The 12,489-nt window shown below is 39.0% G+C and overlaps 2 protein-coding genes across 3 annotated transcripts; one reads left to right on the top strand and one right to left on the bottom strand.

Moving 5' to 3' along the window:
* The first annotated feature begins 696 nt into the window (after positions 1-696).
* On the top strand, positions 697-3,242 carry LOC103450847 (ankyrin repeat-containing protein BDA1-like). Its single transcript, XM_008390251.4, has 2 exons — positions 697-1,537; positions 1,944-3,242. The coding sequence occupies exons 1-2, from the start codon at positions 959-961 to the stop codon at positions 2,814-2,816; spliced, it is 1,452 nt and encodes a 483-aa protein (XP_008388473.2). The 5' UTR covers positions 697-958; the 3' UTR covers positions 2,817-3,242.
* A 3,220-nt stretch (positions 3,243-6,462) lies between these two features.
* Positions 6,463-11,137, bottom strand: LOC103450857 (protein PLASTID MOVEMENT IMPAIRED 1-RELATED 1-like). 2 transcript variants are annotated; one of them, XM_008390261.4, is made up of 3 exons: positions 10,800-11,137; positions 8,409-10,664; positions 6,463-8,301 (listed from the first exon to the last, which is right to left on the bottom strand). In XM_008390261.4, exons 2-3 carry the CDS (start codon positions 10,607-10,609, stop codon positions 7,143-7,145), a joined length of 3,360 nt encoding a protein of 1,119 aa, XP_008388483.3. In that variant the 5' UTR covers positions 10,610-10,664; positions 10,800-11,137; the 3' UTR covers positions 6,463-7,142. The 2 variants fall into 2 exon arrangements, with proteins under 2 accessions (XP_008388483.3, XP_070670633.1); XM_070814532.1 differs by having other exon boundaries at positions 10,791-11,012.
* Between the last annotated feature and the right edge of the window lie 1,352 nt (positions 11,138-12,489).

The raw sequence follows: 12,489 nt of genomic DNA, 5'->3' as shown, positions 1-12,489 counted from the left end.
CTACTAATAGTATACTAGTAATGGAGAAGGAGAAGAAGAAGAAGATGTCTCGGTGATCAAATACATGACGGACGCGGTGTTGCTGGGCGAAATAATCGATGGGGAAGAAGCAGATTTGCAGAGCCACAGTGTGGCGATGGTGGACGACGCACACGAGAGAGCGCTCTCGACTGACATTCTCCTTGGAGCTCTTAGGGAAATTGCTCGAGCAAGAAGACCGCATGGTTTTAAACTGCGTATCTCGTGTGCCTCTCAAGTCGATTCTTTTTCATTTTATTCGTGTTCGATTCTTTTTCATTTTTATTCGTGTTTGATTACTTCTCAAGTCGACATTATATATAAAAATGAAAAAGAATCAAACACGAATAAAAATGCCTTTTACACATTGAAATTTTAACGGTGAAATTGTTAATCAAAGATTTAATGACTAAATATTAATCATAAAAGACTTCAAACTATAACGTAGACGAAACATAGTAGAATTTTCCAAGTCGTCTCGTTTGCAAAATTGGAAATTTCCACTCCAAAAGTCCCAAGTGCCGTCCCACCTCACCTAAAAACGTTTGACCATAGCAAGGCATTCTCTTTCCTCTTTCTCTTTAGAATACTAATCAAATTTGAACTTTGACTCGTTTTGGTCAATTTTTGTATGCAAACATATTAATTTTTGTTTATAGGTTTTCATTTTATTTATTTATTCAGCAGTGGCTTTTAGACGGCGACATCCATTGAAATCTCAAACGATATATCACATTTCATTATACAAATGATAAAATATATGTTTTAAAAAATTAATATCTTACAAAATAAATTTTTCCACCGTTAAAATAAAAAATGTGTACCATCTGTAATTTGATCATAATAATAAAATTCTGATTATTATTCGACTTCATGGCTGCAAAAGATTGAAGCTTGACGACTTTTCAGCTGACCCAGAAGAGAAAAACGAGCGGAGAAGATGGAGAAGATGGAGAAGAAGCTTATGGATGCAGCCATGGCGGGAGATACGGGGGCGCTTAATGATCTGATCGCAGAGGACCCACTTGTTCTCGACAGAGCTTTAGTCTCCTGCGTCGCCGAGACGCCGCTTCACGTAGCTTCATTGCTGGGTCACCTGGCTTTTGTTACCGAGTTACTTAGCCGCAACCCCGAGTTGGCCTCCGAGCTGGACTCGCAGGGGTCAACGCCTCTCCACCTGGCGGCAGCGAAGGGGCACGTGGAGATAGTGAAAGAGCTGGTTCTGGCGGATCCTGGGGCGTGTGCGGTGAGGAACTTAGACGGGAGGACGGCGCTCCACGTCGCGGCTGCCAAGGGGCGGGTTAAGGTGGTGGATGAGTTGGTCGGAGTTGGGAGTGAGTGGACTCGGGCGTTGACGGACCGAGGCGAGACGGCGCTGCACTTGTGCGTTGGGCGTAATCGGTTGGAGGGGTTGAAGGTTTTGGTTAAGGCAGTTGGGAAAGATGATGAGTTTGTGAATTGGAAGGATTGCGATGGTAACACCGTTTTGCATATTGCCGTGGCCAAGAAGCTAATCGAGGTACACATTAATTAATCATATTAACTTACTAATTGATTAACGCTCAAGCGCTACTGATCTTAGCTAGCTACCTTTAGGCTTGGTTCGTTGTCTGGATTGAATAATTCACTAGGTTCAATGTACGTCGATGCAAGAAATGGACGTCGAATTTCAAATCTTGTCGGAGTTGAAGGTAGAACATGTATTAGTCATGACGTAAACTTATCCATTCCAATCATACCAAGGCGAAAGGCATTTTAATTTTCAACTCGAGTTCGTATCAGAAACATAAAGATGTAGCATTTAGAAACTACTGATTAGTGTTTGATAAATACTTTCTGTACATGATTATACATCTCTTAAAAGGGACTGAATTTGTGTGTTAGTTTCATTTTCTTTACTAAAGTGGTGTTTTGAATTTGTGCAGATTATCAAATTCTTGCTTTTTGAAACCGGAGTGAATGTGAATGCGTTGAATGCAAGCAGCGCTACGGCTTTAGACATTCTGATGCAGAGTCCTAGAGATTTGAGGGATATGGAGATTGAGGATTTCCTTCGAGGTGCTGGGGCTCAAAGTGCAAGGGATCTACGTAACATTGAGCACGACTGGGTTCACGCTCCAACTAAAGAACGTCAGATACTAAGACATCGAGGATCAGCGCTGTCCTCGAAAGTGAGTGAGTCTATGAAACCGGCTGAGAACAAGAAGCCTACTGATTGGCTTGGTAGGAAGAGAAGTTCATTGATGGTGGTGGCATCTCTCCTTGCAACTGTTGCCTTCCAAGCTGCAATAACCCCTCCGGGAGGTGTTTGGCAGGATGACCAGCAAGTCGATGAAAATGGCAACCCTGTGGAGAACCCTCACACCGTTGGAACATCTGTCATGGCATATAAGCAGGGAAAAGAATATGGTCTAGTAATGATTTTTAACACAATCTCTTTCCTCGCGTCCCTAAGCATAATTCTTCTGCTCGTTAGCGGGCTACCTATCAAACGGAGGAGGTGGATGTGGATACAAATGGTCATAATGTGGGTTGCTGTCTCAACACTAGTAGTAACATATTTCATCACTCTCCGTCATATGTCACCTAGTGAAGAAAATGTGCAGATCGTGTTACGTAGGGTAACTGAGATATCAGGTTGGACATGGTTGACTTTAATGGTGGTTGTTTTCTTTGGCAATGTTATTCGTATGAATCTATGGATTCTCAGAAAGTATGGTTATATTAAGCCAAAAGATGTGGAGCCATCTAACGTTGATGATGAACTTGAACTTGGAGAGGTGAGAACTGAGGATTAAGGTGAACAGCTCTCACTTTTTTATGGCTTCACAATCACAGAACTCGTCATTGCAGTATTGCGGATGTGTTTAACACTAAATTCATTAATCCGGGCGTCAAACTAGTCTCCGAGAAGGTCTGACCCAAAGCATTATGAAATATATGATCGGATGCTTGAAGGTCTGTTTTCTAGCAGCAAATTTAGATGAAGATACTGCAGTTGAAGCCTGTATTATATGATGCTTCGAGTTGGAGGGGTAAACTCGCTGTTCTTGTACAACTATTCTTCTGTTCATGGCAGTACATTGAATGCTGTCTTTCAAATTCTGCAGGTCACGAATCTTCGTGGCTCGGAGATGGCATGCTGTTCTGTGTTGTGTTCTATCTGCCATCCTTGTAAATTTTGAGGGATAATTTTGATTTTTTGCTCTCATTATTTTCTGCCATTTCCTCTTTTTTTTTTTTATCTGGCTGGGTTCTGCTTAATAAAGAAATACAAGGTAAGAGAGTAATTCTTAGGGCACTTCTCATAAAAGTACGAGGCTCTTGTAGTTCTGGTTGAGTCGATTTTAAGCTGGTTCGACCCAATGTAAGGTTAAAGTTTTTGATTCCGAAAGCAAAAGTTCTTGAAAGTCTTGGGTGGAACTCCCAGGTTTTGGATTTCAAGTAGGAAAGATCCTTCCAAAATTCTTCCAACCCTAGCTTGAGCTAAAAAAATAAGTTAAACAAGCTAGAGTGATATTCGATTTGACTCAGCTTGTTTACAGACCTAGTTCTGAAAACACAATTATCTTTCCACAATTATCATTAATAAGGATATTAACTAAAATAATAAACCCGCATGTATTCTTTACGAAGAAGAAACTTCAGTCTCAAACTTCAACTTCAGCTTAGCCAAAGTGGCTAGCGCAGTGTGCTCTCTTTTTGGGCCAAAGTTTGAGTCCCCGTCCTCGTATCATTTGTCCCAAAATTATCTCATGGGGAAGATATGATGACTTAGATGAACTTGATGTTGAATATTGGCCTAATGATGGATGAGACTAAAGGATGCGGAAGCATGGTGGATGGGGACAAGTCAAGACGTGACAAGCAAACATGAGGAATCGTATAATAATAATTGATATGTTGTAAATTAAGGAATCTCATCTAGAGTATTGTAAAGTAAAGCTGATTGTGATGTAAAGGACATTCCTCCTTATCTTATGTAAGTAATGAACAAAAGAGGAAGATGTCTTTTGTCCCCTGATAGTTTTACGAGAGGTTCAAGTTCTTCCTCGGCCTATAAATATGTGTGTATACTCTGTAAGAAGATAGACTTAAATAGAAATTAGTTCTTTATATAAACTTCTCCTGAGTGAATATCTTTATTTGAGTCATCCTTAGTAAAGATCCTTAAATTGATGAAATGTAAAATCTCTCTATTTGGATTTAGCTGACCTAGGACTTGGTCAACAACGCCAAGAATTGGTGTCCAAAATCTAAATTAAATTTAGGAAACATGTGGTGCGAGTAGAATGACTCTAACTTTGAGTTATAACGAATGTTGTAAAAGTTCTCAAAATCGATTGGAAAACTATGGGTTATATAATAACTCACAGTTTTTGTGAAAAAAAAATTGAAAATTTTAGTTTTAGGAAATATTTTGCGTCATAGTTAAGGAAATTATTGGAAGACCTTTGGACGTGATCCTACCGTTTATTAGGTCCCGTAAGTATTTTTTATTGATTTTTAAAGTTGAAAAATAGAAAAATATCTTTAAATTTAGGTTCTAAATCGTTGATTTCAAGTGTTTAAATATGAATTATAATAGATTTTGCACAGAAAAATATAGTTTGAAGAACATGAATATGATAGTTTGTTGTTATAGTAAGAGAAATGAAAGAAAAATTAACCAAAAGAATAAATAAATAAAAAGTAAATAAAAAAACTGAAAAAGAAAAAATATTTAAGGGGAGGATCGGTATGATGATAGCGACTTTCCTTGAAGGAAGTCAGTAAGTTCTAGCGACTAGTGTCGATGGAAGTCGCTAAATTCTAGCGACTTTCTTCAAAGAGAATTGGTATGTATCTACCGATCGTATACTTTTCTATTTTTTTTTCTCTCTTTTTTTTTTTCTTCCTATGTTACTTTATTTAGATTCAAATACCTTTAGATTTAGGTTTATACTTATATTCTTGTTTTCAAAATTTTTAACGTGGATTATAAGAAATTTTTTTATTGAAATACATTTTGTAGAATACAAAGATGATAGTTTGGTGTTGTGGTATAGGAAAAACAAAAATTTAACAAAAATAAAAAATAAAATTAACGATTTAGGTGTAGAGAGATGCAGCCCAAACTCATGCCCTCAGGAAGGCCCAAGGCACAGCAAAAGCAGTAGAGGCCCATGCAGTTTAGGGTTTAGGGGTGTGTGAATAGTAACACCTTGAGTTCAAGTGTTTAGGGGTGTGTTAATAATAACACCCTGAGTTCAAGTGTTTAGGGGCATGTTAATAATAACACCCTGAGTTCAGCCTGTTTCAGTGTTCGTGCACTCGAATTTTTCCCTTGCCGCAATGCAGCGGAGAATTTTTTTTTTTAATTTTTAAATTTTTAAATTTTTAAGATGCGGTTACTATGATAAAACTTACGACTTTAGGGTGAATTCTATCATGGTTGATAGCGACTTATAAATGCCCCACCCTACTTCGTCCGGCCAACCATGGTTGACCCCTGATATTAAAACAAAACCCTACCCCTATTGATAGCGACCTATAAATGCCCACCCCCAACACCAATGCTTCGTGCAGACAACAACAGTTGACCCATGGGATTAAAACTAAACATAAACCCTATAAATGCTCTATCCCCACTACTTATAGTTCGTATGGCAAACCATGGCTGACACGTGGGAATTAAACTAAACTCTACCTCCTATAAATGCCCTACTCCCGACACAATTGGTTCGTACGGGCAATAATGGTTGACCCATGCATCCAAGGCCACCTCATTTGTGTGCGTCGAGCCCGCCTCATTTTTCATGGGTGGAGATTGCATCTTTTTGCACCCACCGAGCAAGACTTTAGGGAAATATTTTGCGTGAAAGTTGAGGAAAATGTTGCAAGACCTTTGGATGTGATCCTAATGTTTGCAAATGCCCTAAATGCCCACCTACAAATCTTTGGCTGCCCTAGATGACCTCCTTGCCTAAATTGCAAAACCAGTCCCTGCAAGTTATTAGATTTTCACTTTCGTCCATATAATTTGTTTTCCGCTGCATTTCGTTTTTGTAGTTTGGCTTTTTAGTCAAAATGGTCTCTAAGATTTGAATAACACATCACTTTGGTCCCTAAGATTTGAAATCAATAGAAGTGGTCTTTGTGATTGTCCACTATCAATCATTTTGGTCATTTCATGCAAAATTATGTTAAATAAGGATCAAAATGACAAATATACCTCAATTTAATAAACAATTGGCCAAAATGATTTGACAAAAATTAAGACTATTTTGGTCATTTTATTCTTATTTAATGGAGATTTTTTAAGGAATGACCAAAATGATTGATGGTGGACAAACTTAGGGACCAATTCTATTGATTTCAAATCTCAGCGACCAAAGTGAGAAGTTGTGCAAATCTCAGGAACCATTTTGGATAAAAAGCCTTGTAGCTTTATAGAAATAAACATAAGTAAAAAGCCTTGTAGCTTTATAGAAATAAACATAAGTTGAAGAACATTGGAAAAGTTTGCAAAGTACATGGACCAAATTGGATGCTATTGAACATACATGGACAAGGTATATGGACTAAAAACTTGTTTTCGCCTTCGTTCTTTGGGTCTTGGACCCTTGCACCCAAGTTCTAATCATCGTTCTTGTAAATTAGAGTAGTCATACACTGTTGCATAAAGGGACAATTGAGTGAAAGAGAAATGTAAATAAAAAATATAAACACGATGATCAAAACTCCTATTCACTTCCCTCAAACGAATCCAACAAGCGCACACCAAAAACCGCATTTCTGAACATTTCTGCAAGGTCCAAGAACAGCTACGACATTTTCGCACACAAATATCACCTGCCGACGGCTGTGAATTGAACACAGCGCCTTCAGACGGGCATACATTACAATGCTTGCAAGCCTATACTCACATGACATGGATTTACAACAGCAAGACAACGATACAACACAACCTTTTCCCCTTCATCTCATCTTGTCTATCGGTCAACTATGTCTATGTTCATGTGACTACAAGAAAGAACCTCACAAGCAGAGACATCGGGTAACGCCCTGTTTATAGGGATTAGTCGACAACCAAGCTGTGTAATGACAAGGTCAAAAGCACTAACCGATTCAAAAATTGAAATTCAGCTTAATCTGAGAGTTTCATTCGGAAAAATAACATTGGGGTTCCTTATATGTGGATTTAGTGCTGCCAATTCCTTCCATTTTTCTCCAGTACCATGAACGCGTGCTGAGATGCTCCACAAGGTATCACCAGGCTGAACCTTTGTTGTTGCTGGACCAGAAGATTTTGGAGCAGCTTTTGACTTCATAAACGGATGCTTATTGCTCTTCCCCATTCCATTAGCAAGCAACCAGCGGGAACCGGACTGTTTCTGGTTTGCAGTACCCCATGGCTTCTTTTTATCTGGCTCGGTTTTCAGACCTGCAACATGGACTTCAGTGATTCTAAACTTAGGAATAGCTTCCACTTCGGCCAATTTCTCATCTTTCATCTCCTCCTTTATTTCTTCTTCTTTTCCCACTGACTCAGACTGATCATTCTCTTCATCATTCTTCCTCAGCTCTGAAACCGAGATGTATATTCTTGGCTTCGGTGGGAGAAACACTCTTTCTACTTGAATAAGAGAAAGCATTGGTGCCCCAACAGGTTCATAGTTTCGTAGTGGATCACGAAGTTGCACCATCAGTGCTACTGTGAAATTGTTCCCCAACAAGCCACACTTTCTAGCTCCTTTGCCACGCCTTCTCTCTCCCTTTGACCCTCCGCGAATCATGTCCAAAGAGTTTGCATGATGAGCCGCAAGGATTTGAGAAGTCCGTTCACTAATATGATCACCATCATCAATTTCACCAGAATCGAGTTTCAACCATTCATCAAGAGTTAATGAGAGGCCCATTAATCCGTCAACATCATTGCCACTGTCTTTTATGTCTAACAACTGCATCCCAGCGGCTCCTTCCAGACCAAGGGATTCACCAACGTTGACACCCTTGCCCTGGAGAGCTGAGATTTCCGCAACAGACTGTGCGCTGATATTTGAAGGTGCATCTGCATTGGACATTCCGGCTTGTATTCTCAACCCCTCAATTGAGAGTGCTTCAATTTTATCCATGGCTAAAGGAGCAAGATCTTCTAAAGAGACATATTCTAAGCCCATCTCGTTGCCAGCTGCACTCGAACTTAACTTATTAGACTTAGGCCCAGATGAAATTCCTTTAGCTCTTGTTAGCCCATCCGATGTATGATACCCAACTGATTCATGCTGCGCCACAAATTCCCTGCAACAATAACGACATGCAATAAAGTTAATAATACTCACCAAAGACGTACTAGAAGTATTGGACTTCGAGCTTCAAAATTGAGTGTAAAAACAAGACGCACAAACCTCTGAGGTCCTTCCAAAGCAGGCACAGCTTCCCATGCTACTTGTTCCATTGTCTTTCCAGTGATATCTTCCAAGGGCATTAGCTTATTTGCCTGCATAGAAAGCTTCTCAATTCCTACTGATGCCAAATGCTGCAATATCTCCATTACCCCAGAACCCATTTCTGCCGGTACCACAACTGGACTAGAAACCTGCATGATCAAGTTCCCGCCACTTTTGGCCTCGCTGAAAAGTGAGGGATTCATGGACCGCACAAACCCTCCATTCTTTGTCTGAAGAAAAGGACCTAACCCTTCTCCAAGAGGAGGCAATTCTAAAGGTTCTTCAGCAGGCAAATCCATCGAACTTCCAAAACTAGCACAACCTTTTGGTGGAGAATGCTGAAAGGCCATCTCATTTAAGCCCCACTCCCGCATTAATGCTTCCGTCTCCAAGTCCTCCAACATTTTGGCTTTTGCTTTACTTTTTACTGCCTGAGCTGCTATCTGATGCTCTTCCTCTGCAGCTTGAATCACAGATGAGAAATCAAAACTATCAGATAAGTTCTCCCAACCAGTCTCAGTTGAAGGCGTGTATCCATAGTCTGTTTGGTCACTGATGCCTGCGTCAAAATCAAACAAAGAAGTACCTCCAGCAAGGGCTTCCTTCTCAAATTGTCTTAGCAGACGCTCTCTTGGAGACTCGGGATCACTCTCAGAACTCAAGGAAATTGGACTATGATCTATCCCTAGCATGTTCAAGAACTCGTTTTCAACAGATTCTGTAACATCATCCAAGCTATGCGATCTCCCCATCATATTTAGTTTTGAATCTAATTTACCTTCCACATAACATCTTTGGTCTTCAGGTGAAGATTCTAGTGCTGCACTCTCCAAATCGGATACAATACTTAGAGCGGACTCTAGCTCTTTCATGAGTGATTCTTTGGTGCACAAGGCATCTCTGTTGGAAGTGGACTCACTTACCATAAGGTCATCAGTATGACCCTTTTCCCCAGCCTGGGATTCGAGCTCAGCTTCATCTTCAACTGCTACTTGTACACCAGTGGTGATTTCAGAAAAATGGCTTTCTGCTGGAGAAGCATCAGCAACCTGTGTAACAACTTCTGATTCCGCCAGTTCCTTTGATGGTAATTCTATCCCCTGTTCAACTACGGAAAATTCGTTTTCTTCACACTCATTTTCTACTTCTTTACCAGAACCAGATGATGGGAAAAAAGTCGTCTTCATAGGATCAAGATGCTTGTCAACTGGAGTATCTGACTTCTCTTCTTCGTCAAATTTCTGAAATAGTGTATTCACTGAACTAGAAAGTTCCGACCTTGATACTGGCAAAACCCCATGAAGATCCTTTATGCCCTGTACGGATTGAGATGAGGCCCGTGACTGCTGATTAGGAAGAGTTCCAGCACGCTTTATACTTGAGTTATTCTGCCTCGAAATCAATGCCTCAGGAACATTCTGGCTATTTCCTGTTGCTCTGGGATTATCTTCAAGCACTGTATACCCAAAACTAACATTCAATGAACCACCTTTAGCCTTTCCTGATAATTTGAAACTCGTCGTCCAGTTCCTCGAGCTTTTCTCCTCCTCTAACTCCTCCAATGTCAGAGGAAGCAGCCTCGTGAGATCAATCCTATGCTTCCCCAAATCAAGTTCTGGTGCATCAAACACAGAAGCATATAGCAAAAAATGCTTCGCTTCATACTTTGCCGAATGGTGAGGTCCACTCCTACTACCATACACTGAGCAAGTGTGAGCCAACTTCTCCTCAAATTTTGCTGTCCCTTGAACAACCTTCACTGGATTAGTAACGAAAATCCCATCCCGCCTCTTCCAATGTACACAGAGACTAATTCCATTCAAAGTGGAGGGCAACCCTTCAATGGAATGGACTTGAAGAGAAAAGCAGCAGTTAAACCTACGGTTTCGGATATGTGTAATCGCCTTCAGGGGCTTCCAATTCCAAAAGGACCTCTTCTCTTTGTTTAACAAGTTTTCACCACCAGACTTATTCTTCGATTTCGGATCAGGTAAACGGTTCTTCCCTAGAGACATTGACGGTTTACTCCCCGCCGGAATTGAACTCTTAGAGGATTTTTTGTCTACATATAAAGCCTTGCTTATACTCTCAATCTCATTCAACAATTTCCGATTACCGGAATCTCCGCCCCTCTTCTTCCCACCTTCCAAATTTGACATCTTTTACTTTTTTCTTTCCACACAATTTTCCAATCAAATTTAGCAAAACCCAATTCTGCAAATTCACATAAAGGGGCAAATTTTGAGAATTCAAATTTATTGGGCAATCCTATTTTCTCACAGAACTTGGGAAAAATCGAAAATTTAATTGAAAATTTAGAAAATTAATGGAGAGTGAAACTTTAATTACCGAATTGAGCTGGCTGGGAAACAGAAGCTTGCTGGTGAATCGAGAACCAAAAAAAACCCTAAATTGCACGATTCAAGTCGCTTGCTTGAAATTCCGAGATGGAATTTTGGGGAGAAGTGTTGAAGATTTTGAATTTAAAGAGGAGGAGGGAACGAAATCCGAAATCCGAAATCCGAAAGAAAAGGAGAGTTTCGGAGGTTTCTGAGCAGCGTTTCGGTAGCCAAAACTCTCTGTCACTCTCTCTCTCTCTCTCTCTCACTCTCTCTCTCTCCGAGTCTCTGAGTCTCTCTCTGTGTTTGAATTGCCGTTGCCTCTTTCAAACAAAAATGAAAACAAACTTTTGAAAGCAAAAAATAAAAAATAAAAACAAAAAAAATAGAGTACGTAATTTAGAAAGAGAACCTGATATTTGATTGTATTTTATTTCTTACCCCTATATTTTTTGCATCCTTTTAATCTAGTCCTTTTCTTCTTTCTTTTTCTATTCTCTCTTTTTGTTTGTTTCCTTTTTGGTTCATTTTGGTATATAATTGTAAATTAGCTTATTAAGACGAATTTAAAATTTGAGGGTTAATTATATGACATGTTTAAAACATGTGTATTTGAATTATTCACAAGGAATTATTTATGTTCCGCATTAAAATTCATAAAAATACTTACAAAATAAGGAATCAGATCAACTCAGGGTCTCATTCCAAGCAAATAAACATGTGAACCATCTTTAGAAAGTCACACGCCTCTTTCTCCTAACTCTTGTTTAACTTTACCTCTTGATTTTCTATTAATTCATTTCATTCTAAAAGCCAAAGATATGCATATATATATATATATATATATATATATATATATGCATAAAGGAGAAAAGGTTGATGAATTCTTCCTTGAATTAAAAGGTTATGAATTCTTCCTCCTTTTTGGGGTGGGGGGTCCTAATTTTTATTAATTTTGATTAACTTTCCTCAACTACCTAATAAAATGGTTTTGTGGGCACCACTGCAATTAGCCCAAAAATAAATATTTTGTCTTCAATTAGATTAAAGATATAGGAAAGGGATCGTCTTGGGATCCCTTCCACCAAATCAACCTGATCCTTAAATTCGGGCCCTTGAAATTTGATACAACAGCTACAAACAGAGTCCCTTTAAAAATTATAATAATTTTAGCCATTTGATCAAATTTCAAGAACTTGAATTTAAGAATGTGGTGAATTTGGTGGAAGGGATTTCCAAAGATATATACTTTGCTTCCATAACCATTCACAAGGTTTGGCAAACTACTCCTTTTTTGTCAATAAATGCTTCATTGAGCCAAAAGGCAAAGGAACCACCAAAAGGCCATCTATAATTTCCAAGTTTTTCATTTATATATGGATTATAAATGACACTTTAATTACTTGGAATAAGAATCTGAATTATCAGGTTTATTATTTTTCAGTGTTTGCTAACAAATCGGTATTGAAATTATTTTAATTCATGACTTTTCTTACTTTTACTAACACATACGAATTAAAACCCACCACGAGGTTGCTTGGTGGTTGTGGACGAATTCTAAATTTATATTTCATACAGCATATTCTAAGTTCAATTTCTGACGTTGGTAAATCACACACTATAGGGAGGTTTAAATACTTCTGTGAGTCTTCTCGACCTCCAAAAAAGTGAACTGACAAAGTCACCAACAAATCTTTTTT

The sequence above is a fragment of the Malus domestica genome, chromosome 02 (genome assembly GCF_042453785.1).
Source record: "Malus domestica chromosome 02, GDT2T_hap1".
Taxonomy (NCBI): domain Eukaryota; kingdom Viridiplantae; phylum Streptophyta; class Magnoliopsida; order Rosales; family Rosaceae; genus Malus; species Malus domestica.
Note: the sequence above shows the minus strand (reverse complement) of the source record. Positions and strands in the feature narration are given on the sequence as shown.